The 25,551-nt window shown below is 35.9% G+C and overlaps 1 protein-coding gene across 4 annotated transcripts; it reads left to right on the plus strand.

Annotated features, from left to right (window-relative positions):
• Positions 1 to 755: 755 nt before the first annotated feature.
• On the plus strand, positions 756 to 16,694 carry stk16 (serine/threonine kinase 16). Of its 4 annotated transcripts, none has more exons than XR_015475734.1 (9): positions 780 to 851; positions 3,610 to 3,742; positions 6,019 to 6,238; positions 7,933 to 8,066; positions 10,117 to 10,237; positions 10,328 to 10,423; positions 10,684 to 10,805; positions 12,927 to 15,355; positions 15,486 to 16,694. XR_015475734.1 is itself a non-coding variant. In NM_001017630.1 (8 exon segments), coding segments are annotated over 7 exon segments (921 nt in total). In that variant the 5' UTR covers positions 756 to 851; positions 3,610 to 3,656; the 3' UTR covers positions 13,069 to 13,650.
• Positions 16,695 to 25,551: the final 8,857 nt, after the last annotated feature.

Raw genomic sequence — 25,551 nt, forward strand, 5'->3', positions numbered from 1 at the left:
AGTAGGCCACAAAAGTCTTGTCCCTATCCAAGTTTTAGGAATAACAAATAATAACTTGACTTCTAGTTGATTATTTGGTATCAGAAGTAAAAAAGAATATCATGCCTTGAATTTTATTTATTTAATTAGGACAGTAAGGTCTGACTTTGCTTAGACAATAGTCTTGTCACTTAACAGAAATAATGTCCATAGAATATTAAGTAATGCTGCAGTGGAAACAGAATAAATATTGTATATGACTCCCATGAGCTGGCTCAAATCATTTATTAATGAAGTAATCTGGAATGGCAAAGAAAGCGTTCTTGCAGGACTCCCAGAGTTCATCAAGGTGCTTTAGATCCATCTTCAATGCCTCCTCCTCCATCTTACCCCAGAAATGCTCAATAATGTTAATCTCTGGTGACTGGGCTGGCCAATTCTAGAGCAACTTGACCTTCTTGGCTTTCAGGAACTTTGATGTGGAGGCTAAAGTATGAGAAGGAGCGCTATCCTGCTGAAGAATTTGCCCTCTCCTGTGGTTTGTAATGTAATGGGCAGCACAAATCTCTTGATACCTCAGGCTGATGATGTTGCCATCCACTCTGCAGATCTCTTATAGTAAAAAGTAGTTATAATAATAACAATAACATAGAATTACGCAAATTAAATGTACACAATGCTTTATAAGATTAATTAAATTTTTATTTATTCTTTGTTTACGCATTTCTGTTTCTAATGTTAAACAGTAAAAAGGCATAGGAGCACTGATTGGGTTAATGCGCCAGCCGTCAGTTTACGTCACGGTCACGTTTTCTTTGTACACGGAAGAAACCGGATAAATCAGCGGAGGACAGAGGGAGCGTCTTTTAAAGGTAAACGGAGTCTCTCAATTTATTATCCCTTCAGTTAAATTCATTACAAATCCGTTGATAAAAGCATTAAACAACTAGCTAACAATACCTACTGTAAATCTGGATCTTTCGGGTCTCTCGTTGAAAACACCGCATGCGAAACACAAACCAGCTGTTCTTGAAGACGCCACGTTTACTGCAGTCGACAATTCAAGTCAATGTGTGAAACAATAGTCGTGAATTAATTCACAAAAACATTACGGAGTAATTAGATTTGTTTTACAGCAACTCGCTGAAGTCTAGGCTGACATGTTTTGAGCTCAACAGCGCACGTCATAAGGGGGAATAATATAAGGAGCAGGTCAGAAAGCTCCGTCGTGCACTATAAATAATTTATTTCAGTGGAAAATTAGACACTGACTCTGTCTTATGTAAATAGACAATATTCATTTCACTTTAATGAACTGCCAAAATTGTCTTGCTTTTAAAATGGTCTGGTTTATGAAGCAACGTTGCTTTACAAAGACCAATAAAATAGGATAATTAATCTGTAATACAAATTACAGAGATGTGGCTCTTGTTACCAAGATAGAGCTAAAGTTGGTTTTATATTCACACATTCAGACCTTCCCCTTAATAATATAATTTAATAAAAGTATTACTTGCAAAGTCTAAATAGCAAAATCATATTAGCAGCCAATGACTATTAAAGTACATTGTTCACAGTCAAATAAACAGTGTTAATGTTGTTTTCAAGTCATATTTGTATGGTAATTCCGATCGAATATTTAAAGTAACATGGTAAACAATATAGAGACTTCTAAATGAACGAATGTGCGAATATAAAACCAACTTTACCTCTATGTTACCAAGTAGATGGTGATTTCTAATGAGGTAATGTTGGTTTTATATTAACACATTAGTTCAGTGACAATTTGTGACATGCTCCCTTTATTTATTTGCCTGTGAACAATGTCGTACTTTGAGGTAAGGTTGTTATTATATTCACGTTTTATTCAGTGACAATTTGTGACATGCTCCTTATTTTGTTTACCATAGTACTTTGAATATTCCGTCTGAATTTTCATGTTAGTAGGCTATGACTTGAAATCAAAGTTAGCATTATTTACTTGACTGTAAACATTGATAGTCAGTGGATGCTAATGTGATTTTACTATTTAGAATTTGCAAACAACACTTCTCTGGAATGATATTATTAAGGAGAGAGTCCGAATGTGTGAAAATCAAAACAACTTTACCTCAATAACATCTCTACAGACATTTTCCATAAGGTTTTAGTTAAAAATAGATTATAGCAATATTTTATGTTTAAACAAAAACAACCTATTCATTGAATCGAGCTTAATTTGATCATATATCATAAAATAAGTCATTCACTAATTTTAGTATTTAATAGTATGGGTTTATACTAATGATAATGGTTCTGTTATTATTAATATTAGTAGTAGTTGTAGTTTAACAATGTATTGATTTAAAGTTGGATATACTGTATTAAACACAACCTTAACACCACTTTTATCTGCTGAATGCATGTTATTTTGACAAATGCTAACTAGGTTTCTAGTTCCGGGCTGTAGACCGCCATACCAAAATAATAATGTGTTTTTATTTAGTGCTGTTAGTCACTATTTGAATTTATACTAAATTATCATTTTAGAATTATAAAAGTTTAATTACAAAACAAATATTATGAATAATAATATAATATTAACAATCTAGTGGGTTGTATTCAAATACTTTAAATGCAAATGCAATAATGCTGAAATGTTACAATTCATCAATTTGCAATCCATTAATAATAATAAAACAAAAAATAATAATAAACAAAAATATGGGAGCAATATACATAATGGGAACCCTGAGTCTAAACCTAGTTTTGCACTATAATATTTTTACCCTTCAGTGACACATTTATTCTTTATAGAAAAGAAAAGAATAGAGATCTGAAGAAATGGAGTTGAATCAATCCTGTAAAGCAGTGGTTCTTAAACTTTTTGTACCAAGTACCACCTCAAAAAAAAAATTGTCCAAGTAAGACTATAATGACCGGTATTGAAGTACAGTAGCATAGTAGGCTTCATTAAGCAGCTACAGCTTTGCACAGTTCAAAGGCATGGCAGCTTAATTCTTATTATGAATATTTATTATTGTCAGCCACTTTAAACATAAATAGTTTGAACATTAACACTGCACTGTGTACAGTTAAAAAATAAAACATTAACGTTTAAATTAAAATGTGCTTTTAAAAGTTTATTAAAAATGGCACTGTTCTTAAAAAAGAAAAAGAAAAATGCTGTACTCCAATGTAAAGTATTAACTTGTTTTTAAATATATGAATTGGATTTACATACTTAAATTAGAAACTAGATCTGCCTAGTGCGTGTTAGAGTATAGGCTTTGTGTGTCAGAAAAGCAAGTGATTAAACCATACCTGTCAACATTCGGTTATAAAAATACAGGATACGCCCCCAACAACCTTTACAAATATGGAGAGGAAACTAGTTTCAAATGATAGAATACATAACAAACATTAGAAAATTAAAAATAAAATAAATATCCTATTAAAATCTATTTACTGATCACATGATGTTATCATAAGGGTTAAAAGTGTTCATTTGTTTAACTTTAATTCTTCAGCGATTCCTCCACGTATCACTTGAAGGAAGCCTGCGTACCACTAGTGGTACACGTACCACAGTTTGAGAACCACTGCTGTAAAGCATTTACATGGAAATAATCCAGTTTTGGTGACTTTCAGTGCTTCTCCCCCACCAATGGTTGGTGTTAAGCGATGCTCCAGAGAAGATGGGCCAGGCTTTGTGTATCTGCTCTCGCAGTGCCATCATCATTGACAACAAGAGATACTACTTTGTTCAGAAACTAGAAGAAGGGTAAGGCTCTTTAACTAGACTGTTCACTTTTAATAGTGTCTAGATACAGACTTGGATTTGCAAGCTGAGACTGCATATTTCAGACATGCAATGCGCTTTAATGAAGCTAGTGATGTCACTGTGAGTGGTAGGGTTAGGTGTGTGCATTAAAAAGCACTGCATGCAGCTCACCTTGTGACTGCACCTAGTCTGCATCCAGACCCCTCTCTTCAGTTTCAGGCCTTCAAAACCAGAACAGTGTCAGTCCAAACATGATTGCTTTTACTCATGAAAAGTATTGGGAATGGGAATGTGCCTTGATATTCTGTAAAATTATGCTCTAATGGAAATGATTAAAGGGTCACGAAACACCAAAACACATTTTTTGAGCTGTTGACAGTCGTATATGGGTCCCACACTGCTAAAAACACTATTAGGACTCCTATATTTCACTAAAAAGTGTAAATTGGTTGTTTTTGCGTTATTTCAAGCAAATTCGTGCTTCCTGTTTGAAACGAATTTTTGAAGCTGCGTCACGGTCATGACATAATAGCGTGTATTCCAGCGTGCAGACTGGGCGTCTGTCCCAGAGTGAGTCTTATTACGTCTTACAGTGTGTTGCATTAATGCATGAGTAAGGCTTGGTTCAAACCAATCAGCGCGCTCTATTGTGCAACTTCATTAATATTCATTACTATCACCGTGTTTTCAGGACAGAGACGCCACGTTGTGTTGGCAAAACAAGCGTGAAGTGTTGCTTTTATAGTTTGCTGCCGTTAAGTTTCGTTTTCATTTTCTCTCTGTGAGAGCTCAGACTCACGTGTGGATTAACAGTGTACGCGACGCTCGACAACAATAACTTACGTGTCTAAGGAGGATTATTGTTTACCTGAGAGCTGTTCTCATCTGCAAACGCTGAGATCCGGATTCGCTTGTAGTATTCTCTTCATAAAGACGCGGCTCTAGTTGCTGGTGATTGTCCTGTCTCTACAGATTTGGTAAGTGAGCGACCAGTGCTCTTTGTTTATTCAGTTTGTTCGTATCTAACAAACTATTGCACAGAGTGTAAACACGTTAGCACCACAACCAAACTTTAACCTCGTGTAGGGTTTTTACCGCATTTAGTGACCGGAATAACACGCGCGGCTTTCTGACACTACCTGTCGTATGCATCTAAGTTTCCGGGAAATGCAGAGGGTTTTTTTCTCTCATTCGCCGTGCGGTATAAAACATTGTATGAAAAATACACGCTTAGAGCAGCTCCTCGAATCAAATATCTCGTGTGTCGCGAGGGGCATGAATGAATTCCCTGAATGAAAGAGCCAAACTGCAGTTAAAGTCCACCATTTAATAATTTGGCAAATAATTCGACTACAGATGTCCATGTAGGTTAAACACCATCACATTCTCCTGTATGTGTGTGTGTGTGTGTGTATTTTGACTCTGAAACTCGCGCGTGCCCAAATAGACACTCCCACACCATCCCACTTTTCTTCCTCCGACACTCCCCCCTAAACAGAGCTGGACACGCCCACTTTTCTGACTTTTTCCAAAGTAGAGGTGTGAAAACACCCTGCTGAAACGAGGGGGTTTCATGGGTTTCATGGCCCTTTAAGCATACACATATATATATATATATATATATATATATATATATATATATATATATATATATATATATATATATATATATATATATATATATATATATACATACATACACATACATACACATACATACGTGTGTGTGTGCGTGTGTTTGTGTGTGTGTGTGTGTATATATATATATATATATATATATGTGTGTGTGTGTGTGTGTGTGTATATATGTATATATGTATGTATGTATATATATATATATATATATATATATATATATATATATATATATATATATATATATATATTTAAATATATGCACATTCATTTTACTTTGAATGGGGTAAAATTATCCCAAGGATAATAAGAGCGTTAATGACTGCAGAAGGCTTTTTTTATTAAATGAACTCTTATTTTTATCATTTATTATTATTAATTTTTTATTTTTTATGATTTACTTTTATTAAAAGGACATATTTAGCAAAGTGCCACTAGATTTGTTTTTTAGAATTTTTAATATGTATTAACAGTAAAAATCTTATTTTATTCATGCATTAATTAGTTTGTTGTTTTAATTATATGTTAATAATGAAATGTTCTAGCCATGAAAATAGCCTTTGTTGCTGACATAGCATTAAACAAAAATTCACCATCATCATCATCCTCATCATCATGACCATCCTCTCCACTCTGTCTAGTGGTTTCAGCTATGTGGACCTGGTAGAAGGTGCGCACGATGGTCGTTTCTATGCTTTGAAGCGAATCCTCTGCCATGACCGCGAGGCCCGTAAGGAGGCGCAGACCGAGGTGGAGATGCACCGGCTCTTTAACCACCCGAATGTCCTTAGCCTCACTGCATACACCTTCATGGAGCGCAGCGGCAAGTGTGAGGCCTGGCTGCTGCTCCCCTACATCAGTGTGAGTAGATTGTGGGTTCTGCTTCTCTTTATAAAGATGCCGTACACACAGAATGGCGATGGAAATGTGCATATGCCACTTCCGATGCAGGAATTGTGATCTATAAAAAAAGCAAACTTGACGGGAGAATGTGTGTCAGGTGTAAGTAACCATATTTGAGCACCATTGAGTTCCATTATAAGCACATTTTTTGATTGTAAAAGCCATGACACAAAATAATTATGCAGTCTTGATTGTTGGTGTTTTTCCCTGTTGGGATGAGGTAAAAGTTTTCCTTTTTACTGTTGATCATCAGTTGGCATCATTAACCCTTTAGATAGGCCTGTGGAAGGTGGAGTTCTGTGAAGTAAAGCAACAAATTATAGTGTGCACGCATAAATACACTTACTGTGATCTGAGAGCTGAGCTGCTTATTTTTAATTTCCTTAAATATATCAAGGTAAGTGCGCAAAGGTCTCGCACATACAAACACACACATACACACTATACTCCATATAACCATACAATTTTAAGCCACAAACTACACTTTTTTTTTGCACTAAAACTGACGATCAACAGTAAAAACTACCTATTTAACCTCTTCATGCATGATTATATGGTATCTTTGGCTTTCAAATAAAAAAATGTCATTATTATGGAAGTCAATGGGGCAAAAACAACCCCAACATAATGAGTAGTACGTTTTCCCAGAGTGTATTGTTGAATTTTTGACAATTTTTAAAACGTTTTTCCAAAATGTGTGTCAAATAAGATTTGTCACCAAAAATCTCTCCATTTGCTGAAACACAGAGGAAGTTGTGGCCACATTAAGACACAAAAATCAACCCAGAGGGGATGAAAACATCTCAAACAGCACACAAGGGTTAACTTAAATATTGATTTAACCGAACCACTTTAAATCATCACGAGCCATAGTCATTCTTGAATTAAATGAACATTTATTTTAGTGTAAGTGTACTTTCCCTTTTACTTCAGGCAGGTGTTTACACAAACTGTATAATTCGCACCACAGGCCTACATTATTAAATACAGTAAATAAATACAAATATGCAGTTTAAGCCGAGACACTAAAGGCCTTTCATGCACCGCTCAGTTTTGAGATTATGATGTAAAGAAAACATCCAAAACAAAGTTTCATTTTGTTTCTTTTATTGCACTTGATCAGTTTGTGTCTGAAGATTTTAATTATAGTGCATATTTTCAAATGCAGTTTTCTCAAAATGAGTTTTTTTATACACCACACTTTACAGTGTAATTCATATCTATATTATAAAGAGTTTTACCTGGCGATTTGTTTATACATAATTTGCTTTAATATATACGTCATTTTTTGTACAAAAAGAAGTTGTGAAAATGTCATTTTTTTGTGGGCTGTTTTGTGTACTTTCTGAATAAAAGGAGTTTCCCAAAATCTCTTTTGTAAAATCAAGAATTTTTAACCTGACTTTATCCTGTATTCTGATGTTTATGGTAGAAATGTACACAAATGTGTGCGTATTTAATCAAATAATGCCTCATTTGTATATATAAACATATTATTTAAAAAAAACTGTTTACAATGAATGCACGTGCAAAATGATTGTAATGCTTAATGTGATCAGTCAACTGGAAGTAAGGTCAAATTTATTTGATCTCATTCACATGCAGTTTGTTGCCTTATAATTGTGTGATTTTTCTGAATTGTTTGTGTGCAGAAGGGGAGCGTGTGGTCTGTTCTGGAAAAGCTGCGGGATAAGGGAAGCTTTATGCCTGAGAGCCGAATCTTACACATTCTGCATGGCATCTGTGAAGGACTTAAAGCAATTCATGACAAAGGCTATGCACACAGGTACTAAAAGTAAAATGCATCTAGCTGAAGCCCAAATTCCTGCCTTATTTCTGTCTTGTTAATTACATAATAGTGCTTATGCAAATGCAACACTTTACAATGACTTTCTGTTTGTTAACATCAACTAACAATGAACAAAACTTGTATGTCCTTTAATAATCTTTATTAGTGCATTTACAACAATTAATGATACAGTTTTTAAATCAAAAGTTGTGTTAACAATGGTCAGTGCAATAAGGATTAACATGAACAAACAGCAATTAATAGTATTTCTATTAAGAAACATTAACAAATATTTATAAAGGCTGTTAAACACATAATGCTTGTTAGTATTAGCTAATGCTAATTTTAACAAACGAGATATTATTTTAAACGAATAAAAAGTATAGTTTCTTTTATAAAAAACTTAAAGATGTGAAATAAAAAGCAAAGAAAATCTCATTTATGTAAATCTTATCAATATACCTTAAGTAATGGCAACCCAAATAAGTTATTATATTATGGCAGGAATTACCTGTTTTTAGTATATTGTATTAATGGGTTTTAACCACAGCGGTTCAAACTGTAGTTCTGCAGAGTGACTAAAAAGTGATCAGCATGATGGTAAAAAACTGTACATTTCTAGTCAAACCATTCTTCTGCAATCTTATTCTAAAACCGGTAATAAGGGCAGTATTAATAGCTAAAAATGTGGGAGAGCGTAGATATTATGTGATTGTATTGTATTGAAATATGGAACAAATAAATGTTGATGTTAAATCAAAAGTCATTCACAAATACTTGAAAATTAGATGATTTAATGGCAACAATTCTCTATGGTTACAACTGAATTAATTACAAAGTAACTGTATGAAATGATAAAATATGAAGTGGTAAAACATATGATATAAATTGTACCCAGCTTAAATGTAAAGTTAAAGTTACCAGAGGTTGGAGAGAGACAGGGGAAGGGAGAGAGAGACAAAGAGAGCAGGCCCAGAAGTTAGCCTGATTGCAGTAGAGTCAGAAAAGATAGACTTCAGAGGAGGAGAGGAGCAGAGCAGGAAAGCGCAGAGATGGAAAAGAAGAGGCAGAGCACTAGTTTACTAGCTATTTTGTATCTTTCTTGACCATGTGACTAAGGGCCTACTCGCACTATGCCATCCGTACCGTGCCCAGGCCCGTTTCCTGGATCGTTTGAGAAGTGTGAGTGCGCTGAATCAGGCTCAGGCACGGTTCACTTGGCCGGCCCTGGCCCGGTTGGAAGAGGTGTGCCTGAGCACGGTTCACTTGTGCTTTGGCACGGTACTCTTGTGTGTGAGTGCAAAACGCGCCAAAGCTCAAAACTGAAAGCGAGACGTGACTTTTAAGGGGCTGTTTCATATGGATTTATTAATAATTCTTACTGTTCAGTGAACGCAAACTGCCGTCATTTATTAAAAACGAGAACTCCTCACAGCACGACAGCTGCGCGCCTTCAGCAGACCTCCTCATACCTGCAGCACGAGAGCTTTATGATTGTTTATGAGCGCCAAAAGTGACGGATCTGTTCGGCGAAATATCTGACTGCGTGTCCCCGCATCCATAATGACTGTTTGGCTAATTATTTGACTGCATGTCACTGCATAACAAACGACTGAAACGATATAACTAGAGAAATCTCCACTGTGCTGCTGAGTGAGAGAGCGCTTCTCACTGAACAGCGCAGCAGCGATGACGTAAGCGTGCCCAGGCCCGTTTGTGGTGTGAGTGCGGGCTGTCGGGGGAAACGGGACGGGGGACAAGCGTGCTTTGGCCCGGTTCGAGGCAACTGTACCTAGTGTGAGTACGGCCTAAAGCCCAAATCCTGAGACATTCAAACTAACCAATCAACATGTGACCACATCGTAAAACCCCCAAAGTCCACATACCAGGCCCTGATCTTACCAGTATCTGCCTTTGGAGTCAGTATGGACCTTCTTGAGTCAAAAAGACATGTTTTTTCCTATAAACAATTGCATATGATAATTTAGCCTCTTACAATGTTATATCTTCTTATGACTCTAACATGTTTTTTTATTTCTGAACTCAGAGATCTGAAACCCACCAATGTTTTGCTGGATGAAAACGATCGTCCTTTTTTAATGGACCTGGGCTCCATGAACAAAGCCAGGATTGAAGTCCGGGGGTCAAGGGAGGCCATGACAGTCCAGGTTAGAGGAGAATAATATTAAGCAGCACTTTATTGAGTGTTGTCTTTAAAATAAAATATTTAATGTTTGTGTATGTTTTTTGTCTTTCAGGATTGGGCAGCTCAGAGATGCACCATTTCTTATAGAGCGCCAGAGCTGTTTAATGTGGAGAGTCACTGTATTATTGACGAGAGAACAGACATTTGGGTAATTAATTTCTTTTTTTTATTCACCTTTCAGATGTTCTTTCCCAAAATAACAATGATGACATGAATAAAGGCTTGAATTCAGCAGCAGCACTCAAAACCCATATTATTTATAATTATAATATAATATTATAGATGTTGTTTTATTGCTCTTCATTGTGTAGACTGCTGTGTGTGTGCAGGTCTGGAATTAATAAACTTTGTCTTTTTTACATCTCTAGTGTTACGTCTGTAACTTGTATGTTGTTTTTCTGCCTGTAGTCTCTAGGTTGTGTGCTGTACTGTATGATGATGCTGGAGGGACCGTATGATTTGATCTTTCAGAAGGGGGACAGTGTGGCTCTCGCTGTCCAGAATCCAGTCTCCATCCCACAGCCATGCAGGTGAGCTTTAGATCTTTCAGGACAATAGTTTATTGGAAGAGGCAGCTCTGTTGCATGTGCAATGCTTTATGTACATGTTTGCTGATTACTTTTATAATTATGTAGTTGTCAACACTGGATGAAAGTGGATCAAAACCTTTAATCAAAGTGGTTACCACTGTAGCCTAACAGTAAGAAGGTCTCTGCTTCGAGAAGGGCATCCACTGCGTAAAACATACACTGGTTAAGTTTTTGGGTTATTCTGTTGTGGCTTAGTCCCTGATTAATATAGGGACTAAGCCGAAGGAAAATTAATGAATGTCTTAAGACAATTTGAAAAAACTTATTTGATCCACTTGACTATATATATATATAGATAATATAATTTTCCCCCATTAAACAAAACGCACAGGAAATTATAGAACTTTCCTTTTGAATGATATTATATATATATAAAAAAGCTCATGTTTTATGAAAACATAATAATAATAATAATATATGTGTTATACTGTGATATTAAATGCCAAACATATGTTTAGACATTAACAAATTACATAGGAATTAGTTTCATTTAAAACATGAAATTTTAAATAGCAAATTTTAGATAAAATTGATTACATTATATTTAATTTTTAAAAGTTGCACATTGAAAATGTATATTAAATATTTATCCGCGGCAGCAACACCAAAGCTCCAAAAATATTTTCCACATTGAAAATGTATATAATGTCATAATGTTATAAAATGTACCGTGTAAAATGTAATAAAATTGTACTCAGAAATTCAAATTGAGTTTTTGAATTTAATTAAAAAGTTAATTGAATTCAATTAAAAATTTAATTAATCATTTTAAATGTAAAGATATGTTCACTATATTTAATTTAAGTTATTTTTAAAACTTTTTTTCCCTGAAATGGGTTATATATATATATATATATATATACACAGTTGAATTTTTTTTTTCTTCTTTTTTAAATATTTTCCAAATGATGTTTAACAGAGCAAGAAAATGTTCACAGTATGTCTGAAAATATTTTTTTCTTTTAGAGAAAGTCTTATTTGTTTTATTTTGAGAAAAAAAGCCGTTTTTAATTTAAAGGTCAAAATTATTAGCCCCTTTAAGCTATATTTTTCTCAGTCTACAGAACAAACCATCGTTATACAGTAACTTGCCTAATTACCCTAACCTGCCTAGTTTATCCTAATTAACCTAGTTAAGCCTTTAAATGTCACTTTATGCTGTATAGAAGTGTCTTGAATAGTATCTAGTTAAATATTGTTTGCTGTCATCATGGCAAAGATAAAATAAATAATTTATTAAAGAAGAGTTATTAATCTATTGTGTTTAGAAATGTGTAAAAAAAATCTGCTCTCCGTTAAACAGAAATTGGGTAAAAAATAAACAAGTGGTTTAATTAAGGGGGGTTAATAATTCTGACTTCAACTGTACATGTATATAAGTTTTTTATACATGTTGGTAAATATATATAAAGTGATAAACAACAAAACCATAATTCCAAGGCACTCGAAATGTAAGTGAAAAAATTACAAAGCCATTATTATCATAACTGTCTATTCGTTTAAAACAACGCCTACGCATTTCGGCAACACTTACCTTCATCAGGTATCTTTATGAATCTCTTACCCAAAGAGCACAGACACATTAACTACCCCTGAAGCACTTTTTATTTGATTTTGGATGTATATATAAAATGATGTGTACTGATTCCCCCACAGTCCAAAGACATGCGGTGCAGGTGAATTGGGTAGGCTAAATTGCCTGTAGTGTATGAGAGTGAATGAGTGTGTGCGGATGTTTCCCAGAGATGGGTTTCAGTTGGAAGGGCATCCGCTGCATAAAAAAAACGTGCTGGATAAGTTGGCGGGTTATTCCGCTGTGGTGACCTTCGATTAATAAAGGGACTAAGCCGAAGCAACCATGAATGAAAGAATAATGTATACTGAGATAACATTTATTTTTTTCTTGCATTAAATTGAAAGCTACTTTATATTTTCTAATCATAACATATTCTTGCATCTCTACAACTGGGAATGCTGCCTTAACAAATAATAATAATAATAAAACAAAACGTTACTGTGATAACTTTATAAGCAGTTGACATGTCTGTATACTTGTTTCAGTTATTCTCCAGAGCTCCAAACGCTGCTCAGCTCCACTATGGTGACCAATCCTCAGGAAAGGCCCAGAATCGGCTGGGTTCTCGATCAGATCAAGAGTCTGCGGGGCTCAGACGGTACAGATATCGACACAAACAGAGTATGATGATTCCTCTGGCACGTCCCGTCTGTTTCTACCGGACTCTGGACATTTTGGACTATGCACTCTCTATTTCAGACAAAAATAACTCAATGAACTCATAAGCCTTGCAAACATTTGCTCTCTCTTACCTCAGTGAGCTCAGCGCACCATTAACACACTTTCTCAATTTCCGCCCTAAAATTCATGAAATTATGATGGTTTTGTGGGTCAAATTTGAGCAGGCGTGTTGCAATATTCACAATATTATCACACAAACCACATTAGAGAGTGCAATCGGTTTGTTCACTAATGTTACATATCATCAAACAGGTTGTTTTCTGATTATAACACCCTTTTTTATTACTTGTATTTGTTTGTGCATTTTAAAGAACCAAAAATGATTATTTATAATGTTCTCAATTGATGTTTTAAGTGTAACTGACAGAAGTTAGATTATTTGGGAACACTTTCCAATAAGGTCTTGTTTTTACCATTAGTTAATGAACTAAAGGATTATGATAAATATCGGTTTATTTCATAAATAATACAATCGTTTATTGATTATTCACAATGCATTAAAAGGGGCAGTTCACCCAGAAATTTAAATTTGCTGTCGTTTCACTTTTTGTTTAAAATGTAGTGTTTTTTTTTGTTTAGCATAACATTTACATGCTTTTATGCTTTTATCTGATTGATTTGATGATTTATAAAATAAAAGTCATCACTTTGAGAGTCAAAAACATGTACAGGAATAACAAAATTAATACCTGTTGGTCCTGATGATACATTAATGACTTATGGAGCAAAACCTGTGCAAGAAACTGAACATTATTTCCAATATAAGTACTCAAAATCTAATCCAGAGACACTGATAACTATTTTGATGTGACTGTATAGTCAAGAAATTACTTTTGCTGCTTGTTCAAGCTACTTATTTAAAATTAGACACAATTCAAGTTTTTTGGGGGACTACTTAATTGTTTTTTTCCATTATTCAGTTAAGTTAATTGACCCTTCGCTAAGCCACACCCAAAAACCGCCACCCACCAATGGTGGCTTAGCAACTGTAGCAATGCGCAGGGGCTCTCAAACTTTCGAGCGAGTGCATATGGATTGTGTACATCTGATACCCGGTATCCTTAAATTTTGGACGGGATGGTGGAATTTTTTCCTTTTTCAAAACCAAAAAACCAAGAGGAGAAATGCCAGCGTGGATCAAGCTGTGTGAGGGGCGCTAAAGGAGCAGAGCGAATCTGTTGCTAACTTTACTGAACTTCATATTTCCATCTATTTTAAGCTACGAATATTTGAAATTACATGAGAAGTGATCACAGACTGAGCACTTGCGATCAATATACTTTACCAGCAGCTGTTTTTCTGTAATTTATAAAGAGCATACAAACATACTGACAGGTAACTCACAGTACATTACATGGTTATGGGTCAATGATGCTAATATTCCGCACAAATCCATCAGTTTCCCCTTTATGGCTGCTTTTTCTAAGAACGAACTATGTAAAAGCACTGTCATGCGTGTTTCCTCGTCGGTTAGTAACACTATATTTCACTGCACAACAATAGTCTATCAGGCTTTTGGGCTAAAAATAGAGAAATCACGGTTTAATTTGTTATTATTAGGTTATTTTTAAATGTCACCTCTCCTGCTGACCATGAGCTAAGCTGTTGACTGGTCAGCATATGAGGCAGCTAGGCTAAGCTAGCTTTAATTTAGATTAAATTATTCTCTAATGGGTTGCCTATGTCGTGAATATACCCCTGTAATGCAAACTTGCGTCCTTTTTTGTCTGGCTTTCTAGGATATCTCCCTGGCAATGTCTGACACCGGCGCATACACATACGTAGTAAAAGCCATGTCAGGCACGAAAGCTTGACGGGCGGGGCTTAGCGAAGGGTCAATTGATTTATGTTGGGACAACATGAAGGAAATGTGTGAAATATGCATTTATTTATAGTGTATATTCTTATAGAGTGCTACTAATAACCATGGTTTCAGCTTATTTAATGTTACTCTGAAGGTATATATTACATCTTGAATGGTTTGAGTAAATATTAACAGCACATTTTCATTTCAGGTTGAACTGTGACCTCAAAAATGCATAAATGAAGACTAAAATGCTGAAGCTATATATATTGTTCGTCATAGATCTTATTTTAAAGTGATTATGTAAACAATAAAACAAGACACAAGTTTTTTTTGTGGACAAAATTATGAACGTTTTCTTAAAAAGGTCCACACTCTTTCAGAAATTAAGGTACGTGAGCTGTCACTAGGGTGGAACCTTTTCAAAAGGTACACATTTGTACTTAAAGGGTCCACATTGGTACCTCAAAAGTATATATTTTTTCCTAAAAAAGTTAAGAACACTTGTTTTTTGTAGGTACTGATATGTACCCTTGAGGTATTAATATGGACCTTTTAGGTACACATTTGCACCTTTTGAAAGGGTACCACCCCAGTGACAGCTCGCTCACTTTTATTTCTGAGAGTGCAGATAAAGCTGTGCTACTGCCTTTTGTCCTCATATGTGAAACACACAACCAACAGTTGTCATTTGTTAATTAATTCATACATTTGATGTAAGATTGTAAAAATGGTACTGCTCATGTTTATTGAAGTGTGAAAAAAGTCTGATAAATTTGTGGATTCAAGAATAAGTAATACTTGGCTTTTATCAGCAAGTGAAAATGATGTTATGTACACTTAGTTTTCATAACAGATTGTTGCTATTTCACATTAATTTCCATGATGAATGTGTTCACTTTTGCCATTTTAAGAGGTGCAAATGGGTGCTCAAATACCCTTTAACAAGTTTCTTTCATTGCTTAAAGCAGTGTTTCTTAACCATGTTTAGGATGTTTCCTTTGACTGTCACACCCATTACAGATCTTTCAGTCTCTGCTAATGAGCTGATAATCTGAATCAGGTGTGTTTGGTTAAGGAGACATGGAAAATATGCAGAGCTGGTGGTCCTCCAGGAACATGGTTGAGAAACACTTGCTTGCAGTATTATGGCGTCATTTAAAGGAATTGTAATAAGCAATTGTGTTCATTGAGCTAGAAATCTAGAGATCATTTTAGCATTTTTGTTTAGTCTAGTAAGGCTTGGTTAGTGAGGATGAGTCTCATGGAAACATATCCAGGTCATATTTTTTAAGCTTTCAACATCGATAAATGAATAGAAAGTAATAAATTGCATGTATTCTGTACTGTTAATTTGATTACATTTTGTTTTTGTCATTGGGGCATTACGTTGGCCTTGACATGTTTTCATGAGATATGCATCACATGCTTTTTCATAACTCAGGACTGAAATAACTCAAGCATTCCATAACTATATTTATTAATTGGAATTGGAATTTAACCGTGAATTAGGACCTAAATGTTTCCATGCTTTTTCTTCGTCTGTTTTGAACTGATTATATTCACATTTACTTTTCTCAGATTTTGGTGTTTAAAAAGGTCATCTGAACTTGCACACAAAGTTCTATCCGAGTTTGTTTCTGTTCAGGAATTATTATGCAAGACTCTTAATTTATAGCATATAAGACCGGAGACTTTTAACTTGGCATTCATGTATTCAGGAATTTTGTTTTGTTAAAAACCGAATAAAGTGTGAACAGTCGACAGATATGAGTTGTGGTTTGGTTTTCAGTATAGCCACAAGATGGAGATGTTGCTCAAGTTGTGTTTTGATGACGGTTAAACGGTGAAGAAAACTGAAGACGAGGTTTGGTGAGTGTTTTTTGACATTTCGAGATCGTTTTGATTACTTTTGATATCTGTAGTGACATATTTACATGGCGAGAAATGATAATATGCTGTTTTATAAGCTAACACTTCAAAGTGTGTCCGAGAAATTGGAGTATTAAGTTACCCTAGTGGAAAAAAACAGCTTAAACCAGCTTGGGCTTGTTGGCTGGTTTTAGCTGGACAACCAGGCTGGTTTTAGAGGGGTTTTTGGCCATTTCCAGCCAGGTCTTGGCTGGTCAGGCTGGAAAATGACCAGCTAAATCTAGCTTGAGCTGCCTAGCCAGGCAGGGAGCCCAGCCAAAACCAGCTATGTCCAGCTTAAACCAGACTGGTCAAGCTGGATTTAGCTGGTCATTTTCCAGCCTGACCAGCTAAGACCAGGCTGGAAATAGCTGGAAACCAGCCTGGAAATGGCCAAAACCCCTCTAAAACCAGGCTGGTCAATTAGCCAACCAGCCTATGCTGGTTTAAGTTAGATTTTTCAGCAGGGAATTAATAATTTACCGTTGTATACGAATGTACTCCTGTAGTAGGTTTTAGAGGGGGTTTTTCCATTCCAGGTTTCCAGACACTTCCAGCCTGGTCTTTACTGGTCTGATGGTCTGGGAGATGACCAGCCCTAACCAGGGTTGGAGTCCAGCCAAAACCAGGATGGTTAAATTGGTTTTAGCTGGTTATCTCCCAGCCTGACCAGCAAAGACCAGGCTGGAAATTGCTGGAAACCAGCCTGGAATGGTCAAAACCCATCTAAAAACAGGGGGTCGACCAAATAAATCCATCCAACCACCATAGGCTGGTTTAAGCTGTTTTCTCAGCGTGGAATGTAGGCAATAATTGTTTAGAAAGGAAGAATCTCCTTTAAAATGTAATGTTTGTTGCAAAACAATAAATGTCTGCTTTTGAAATAAACATAGCTCACCTACATGTTTATTTAATTGGCAATTGTTAAAAAGCTGTTTAAATCAAACCCCAATATTAACGTAAGTCTATTTAATAAAAAAACATAAAGAAAAATAATTCTGCAGCAGTTTTAATAGTGAGTAGTAGCAAGTAGTGATTTATTTTTATTTTAAATATTATTGTTAATGTGCTTTCATTCATTAACTTTCCTTGGGCTCAGTCCCTTATTTATTAGGGGTCTCCACAGTGGAATGTGCTTATTTGTTCAAATTTTTATTTGAACTAAAATATTACATCGATTTTTGCTTTGTATAAATCAGAATTTGATCCAAAACTTAGTGACTGATCCCTACTTTGGGTCTCTAACGATGTGCCATGTTTTAATGTTGTTTATTCAGAGGCTGACCTTCACAAATACAGTTTCTTCAGTGACCACCTCCTGAAACGTCTACAAAACAATCTGCTCAAACCCCTCCATGCTGTTACTTGAAGGTATGAAACAATTATTACTAGCTGTTTAGGCACCAGAATTTATGGTTCCCTGAGGTTGTGGGGGTCAGAAGTGACGCTCTTACTCAATATTCATCTTAATCAATCTCATCAATGACCTTACGCCACCGACAGGGGTACAAAAAAGCTATAAACTGCATATGCACACACACATTTACCTAAAAATCACCGGTTTTCAGACAGTCAATGTAATGCACAGGCAGAGATACAGTTCCAGTGGGATGAATTACACTTTAATTAGCATTCCCATCCATGCAAACCAGGTCCAGTCGGCCCCTTCTAGATAATCATTCATTATCCAGAAACAATGTTTATGTGCGAATGTCCTACGCTCTGTTTTCATGATCCCATCGGCTATGAGATGATGTCATGTTATAGTCCACTTCAAGGTCACACCAAACCTACCTTGGCTTTGTCTGAGGGTAATATTTTTCAGTGGGTTAATCTGCATCCCTGCTGGAATAGCTATGTGTGTGTGTATATATGATGGTGGAGCTGATATTTTTTGTAATGCTGTTTACAATGCGAATGTGTCCAGGTCATAAAGTTTATTGTTTTAAACACTACTATTGTACTGTTATTGTAAAAACACTATTATTCAGATGTTTTAAAAAGCTAATATTTTTATTAGGGATGGAATAGTTTTTTTAATCGTTATTAATTGCATGATTGCCATGAGTTAACATGGGATTATTTGCACTTTATCACATTTTATCACTTCTAAATGGACCTTAAATTAATATAATTAACAAAACATCAATTTAAGGAACGTTAATACACAACAATTTAGAGTTGATTCAATTTAGTAGCCGGCAGCTAGCTCTCTGCAACTCTCACATGGTTGCCCACTGATGCTTCTTGTGAACAAATGTAGCTTCAAATGCTACAAGTTCACATGGGAAAGCAAGTTAACTGCCGGAAGTGGTGTTAGTGAGACCAGAAGGGGGCGCTCAGCCTGTCGTCTGTGTAGATCCTAAAGCCCCAGTAAACTGATAGGGAATCTATACTGCTCAGTGAGCAACGTCTTTCGGTTGAGCGTTAAACCGAGGTCCTGACTACGTTTTCGTAAAAAATCTTAGGATGTCCTTCGAAAAAGAGGGGTTTAACCACGGCATCCTTTAACACAGAACATTCGTAATATTCCAGCAGACAGTATTAATGCATTAACTTTGACAGCCCTATTTTTTTTCATTCATTCATTTTCTTTTCGGCTTAGTCCCTTTATTAATCTGAGGTCACCCCAGCGGAACGAACCGCTAACTTTTCCAGCACATGTTTTGCGTAGCGGATGCCCTTCCAGCCGCAACCCAACACTGGGGAAAAACCCTATTTTTTATTTAAAATAAGATTTTCTTCAGGGCGAGGCAGTGGCGCAGTAGTTAGTGCTGTTGCCTCACAGCAAGAAGGTCGCTGAGTCGCTGGTTCGAACCTCGGCTCAGTTGGCGCTTCTGTGTGGGGTTTGCATGTTCTCCCTGCCGTCACGTGGGTTTCCTCCGGGTGCTCCGGTTTCCCCCACAGTCCAAAGACATGCGGTAAAGGTGAATTGGGTAGGCTAAATTGTCCGTAGTGTATGAGTGTGTGTGTGTGAATGTCTGTTCCCAGAGATAGGTTGCGGCTGGAAGGGCAAACTCTGCGTAAAAACTTTCTGGATAAGTTGGTGGTTCATTCTGCTGTGGCGACCCTGGATTAATAAAGGGCCGACAAGAAAATGAATGAATGAATGAATGAAGATTTTCTTCAGTTGACCAAACGGCATTAAAACTTGTTATGTTTCAAAATATTGTCACAATAAAGCTTTTAATGTAACAATTACCACTTATTAATTCATAATTGTGAAGGCAAAGCTGATTTTCAGCTATTTTAAATGTACATGATCCCTCAGAAATCATGCTAATATGCTGATTTAATGTGCTAAATATGTATTATTATCAATACTGAATGGGCTACAGCTGTATATATTTGTCATCATTATTTTAAAGAAAATTATAATCATTTGTAGATTCATCTGTAAGTATTTGTTAAAATATTAAATACTTTTCCAAAGTTTGATTGTTTTAGGATTTAGTTTTTGGTTTGTTGATGGGCGGCACGGTGGCTTAGTGGTTTGCACCGTCGCCTTACAGCAAGAAAGTCGCTGGTTTGAGTTCCGGCTGGGTCAGTTGGTGTTTCTGTGTGGATGTTCTCCTAGTTTTTGCGTGGGTTTTTTTCAAGTGCTCTGGTAGCTCTACTGATCCCAAACCATGCAAGCTAGAGGTGACAGCGAAGAGGGAAAAAAAAAACGTCACTGATCGGCGAGTGAAGAAAAAAAACCTTGAGAGAAACCAGACTCAGTTGGACACGACCATTTTAATTTCTCCGCTGGCCAAACGTCTTGTGCAGAGCTGCAGTCCCAGAGGCAGAGGCTGGAAGCTGGCCTCAGCGAAGACTCGTCTGTCCCTGGAGCGTCACAGAGTCTCATGTTCTCCACTCCTCCATGACCAGCGCAGCAGCTGCTCAGGATATGGCCTGGTCCAGGATATGGAAACCTTGGGATCATCTCGTCTTGGATCCAATCAGTGACTCCACATAGTCTTAGGGCCTCTGGATAAGTATCCCCAGGTGGAAATGGAGAAAAAAAGAGAATAATTAGCATAGCTGCTGTTCATAGTGTATATAAACAAGATGCAGAAACTTGTGTGGAATCCTGTTAAGTGATGCATTTAGTGTATGCTTTACTAAACAGATAGGTCTTTAATCTAGTTTTGAACTGTGAGAATGTGTCTAAGCCTCGGACATCATCAGGAAGGCTATTCCAGAGTGTAGGAGCCATAAACAAGAAAGCTCGACCTCTTTTACTCGACTTTGCTATTCTATAATACTTACAAGTTTGTAAGTATTATTATAATGACTTACAAGTTTGGAAAAGTATTGTATACTGCAGAATTATTTACTTTAAATACTTATTAATGGTAGGTGGTCTATTAATTCTTCTTCTTTTTTGAATCACATTGCTTTGTGTTTGCTAGGTTGTTCTGGGTAGTCTTAGCAGTTGTACAAAATTCCTATTTTTGGGGTTTTGTCAAACCTGAAACTACCTTCTATATTAACAGTACTAAGCTTTATAATATGCTTAATAAAAATGCCTTTTCCTCTTTGCAACCGATTGGTGGCATGGCACTATACAAACACCATAAACCATCTCCAGCTTTATTGATTTAGCAATGAATCAATTAGTGAATTATTTAATTAGCTAGGGATTATAGGTCAGCGTTGAGTGCCTTTGATCCTGCAGTGTTTCTCTCCTTCACTAAATCACAGATCTGCCAGAAAAAAAACACAGAGAGAGGAGAAGGAAATACAGTGTAAATGTGTTGGACGTGGTCAATTTGACTACTTTCTTTGTTTACAATTCTTGCATCTGTTTGACCTTTTTAACTTTCAGAATCCAAAATTAGTGTATTTCTATTGTTTACATTTGACATTGAACCACAGAGCGTCTATCTATATTGGACCACAAGGTCGGAGTTTACATCTTTAAAACAGCCATAAGGCAATCAGCTATAAATATACTAAAGCTAAGGTACAGTGAAATTAGCCACTAGTGTATAAAAGTAAACATCGGCCGTTTTCTGCGTGTACATTCAGAAATCACATCTCAAGGATAGGCTGATTATTTATTGCGGCAGGGAAAAACAAACACGGCCTTTTGCTGACTCCAAGCCAATCATAATCATCGTGACGGCTAGCGAGTCGCTTATCTTGATTATTAAGCCACATTTCGCATCTGTTTGATAGATTTCCCGCAAGCATAATAAATGCCTGTCCCGAACGCAAGCTTGCATTTAAAGAGAAAAGGCTGAGCCTTTTTCAATAAACTTTATTACTGAAACTTGGCCTTTTTGTGTGTGTTTGAGCTGCGGTTAAAGTCGGGACAGATGTGAATTTATGGGGCCAGTCTCTCATTCTCTTACCTTCCCATTAGCTTAAGTGACACGACAAGGCCGAGGGAAATCTCAAGCAATAAGGGTGATTACTTTAAAAGATCACACAATCTGTTCATATTCCCGTAATGAGTCTGATTGATTAAACTACAGGGTATAAATATTTTACGGGGTCATGTCGCTCAACTTATTGTTGCTGATTTGCCTGCAGACAAATTGATAGAGTCGCGTTTACTTATTTCACTATGAAACGGACATTTTCATGCGGATAAAAGGGCAGGAGCTGAAAGCGGAGCTGAGTGGAAAGTCCATGTTCATGACTTTGGCTTGGCTCACTGCTGTTGGGTTACAGGCTAAAGCTAGCTAATCCTGATGTGTATAGAAGTGTAATCTAAAAATATGAAACTAATGAACAGTATATGATTCATTCATTTTTTTTTTCGGCTTAGTCCCTTTATTCATCAGTGGTCACTAAAGCGGAATGAACTGCCAACCTATCCAGCATGTTTTACACAGCGGATGCCCTTCCAGCCTCAACCCAAATCCGGGAAACACTCATACACTCTTGCATTCACACTCATACACTACGACCAATTTAGCTTATTCAGTTACCCTATAGCGCATGTGTTTGGACTGTGGGGGAAACCGGAGCACCCGGAGGAAACCCACTCCAACAGGGGGAGAACATGCAAACTCCACACTGAAATGCCAACTGACCCTGCCAGGGCTCGAACCAGCGACTTTCTTGCTGTGAGGCGACGGTGCTACCCACTGCGCCACGGTGCTGCCCTTGCAGCCAATGCATGAATTAAATATAATTTATCACACACATCTGCGATATCTTTATTGCATTTACTATTATCTCGATAACGATAATTTTGTGATATATTGTGTATTATGTACGCATTGTAATTTACATTTACCTGTGCAAAAAAACTGTGTTTGCCAGAACATTGCTATGTAGTTTCTAAGATGCTTTTAGATGCTTTTTTCCCTGTACCAAATCAATAAATTTTTTCTGTTAGTGAGACCAGCAGGGGACGCTTAATCTGCAGTCTGTGTGGATCCTAATGCCTCAGTATAGTGAAGGGGACTCTATACTGCTCAGTGAGCACCGTCCTTTGGAGAAGACATTAAACCGAGGTACTGTCTCTGTGGTCATTAAAAATCCCCAACTTAAAAAAAAAAGGCCAAATTTGCTTACTGGCCTCTGTCAATCATGGCCTCCTAACCATCACCATATCATAATTGGCTTCATCACAATATGGCTGCTGTTGTGTCATCCAGCTGGATGCTGCACATTGGTGCTGGATAAGGAGATTCCCCCCAAAAATGTGTAAAGCACTTTGACTGTCCAGAAAAGCGCTACAGGTATATAAATCTAAAGAATTATAATTATTATTATTTTTTTATATGTAAGGAATTATTATTAATGTTAATATTATAGATGTAGTGAATTATTATTATTATTATTATTTTAAATGTAAGTAATTATTATTATTATTATTATTATAAATGTAAGGAATTATTATTGTTATTAATTATAAATGTAAGGAATTATTATTATTTTTATTATATTATAAATGTAAGTTAATATTTTTATTATTGTAAATGTAAGAAATTATTATTATTATTATTATAAATTTAAGGAATTATTATTGTTATAAATGTACAGAATTATTTTTATTATTATTAATGTAAGGAATTATTATTATTATTATTATTATTATTATTATTAGAAATGTAATTAATTATTTTATTATTAACATTATTATTATAAACAAGTAATTATTAATATAAACTGATAATTATTATTATTATAAACATAGATAATAATAATAATTATTATTATTATTATAAATGTAAGGAATTATCATTATTATTTTAACTAATAGTGCCTTTCAAATCTTTTTAGTTTGTTGCATTCCTGTTGCCCAAATTCCAAGGTCATGTCTTTGATTCCTGCATAAACTGATCCAACATATTGCTCGTTTCTTGCTTTATGTGCTTGCCAAATGTAAAGCAAATGCTAATGTGCAATTACCTAATCAGGTATAGACACTACAGGAGTCCTTTTCTTGACTTTAAAACCTACTCGGTGTAAAACTTTTGAGGGTTTCATTGACAACTCTCAGACTGTAAAGCCCTATAATCTCCCTACAGGAAGAGCGTATTATTCACCTCATCGGGAAATAAACCTGTGTAGTCCAATCTCTGAAAATGAGTAAAAAAAACTCGCTCGGAGACTGTCCTTGATGTCCCGGTCTGGTTCAGCTTTTAACAAGACAGAGGCACCTTTTCTGAGGCCAGTTAAAAATGCATTTAATCACTATATAAACATGCTGTCCTGTAGCCTCTGTGACAGACATGATATTCTGTCTTAATTTAATCACCGCACTCATACAAAAGCCCAATAAAGTGCATTGTTTTGGTCGTATATATCACATCATTTTGCTTTTATTTTCTGCTTTTTTCAGTAAATGAAATATGCATGATGACATCACCACCAAGGGGCTGATTACTTTGCTTCCTCTTCATTAGCTTAATTATTTGACTATCAGTAAACCTGCATGAGTAATTCATATTTGAGAGGCCGGGCTGTAAATAAGCTCTTTCAGCTGCTTTATTATGGCCAGCAGATTCTGCAGTTCTCCAGCATGTTAATCAGCCGTGTTGGTTGTGTTTGAAGATGAAGGCAGCTGCTCACTTTAGTCAGTGACTTAACCGACTGCAGTTGAAGGAACGTTGAAAGAGCTATATTTTAACTTTAAAATAACATTTGCCTTCCCAGTGATGGGTTGCAGCTGAAAGGGCATCTACCCTGAAAACGTGCTGGATAAGTTGGCGGTTCATTCCGCTGTGGCGACCCGAGATTAATTAAGGGACTAAGCCAAAAAGAAAATGAATGAATGAATGAAAAACATTTGCCAAACATTAAAACTAAAGACTATAAATTTAAATATTCTTGGAATATACAGTCAGTATTCCCAGAAATGGGTTGCGGCTGGAAGGGCATCCGCTGCGTAAAAACTTGCTGGATAAGTTGGCGGTTCATTCCGCAGTGGCGATCCCGGATTAATAAAGGGACTTAGCCGACAAGAAAATAAATGAATGAATGATATACTGTCAGCATTTCTTGAACATTTGTATTGTTCATAAAATTTAGGTAGAAAGAACATTTGTAGGAACATTATGCAAACCTTAAAATAACATTCCATTAATGTTAAGAAATAAAAATAGAAACTCACGATATCTGAAACCAGAATGTAATATTTAATTTTATTAGAATTCTAATTTAATTTATTTAATTTTATAAAGATAAAAACATTTAAATATTATGCTTTTTTCAGCCACTACATAGTTTAAATTATTCAAGTATTATTCAATTAAAAATAAACGATTATA

The sequence above is a fragment of the Danio rerio genome, chromosome 1, assembly GCF_052040795.2.
Source record: "Danio rerio strain M-AB ecotype USA chromosome 1, GRCz13ab, whole genome shotgun sequence".
Taxonomy (NCBI): Eukaryota; Metazoa; Chordata; class Actinopteri; order Cypriniformes; family Danionidae; genus Danio; species Danio rerio.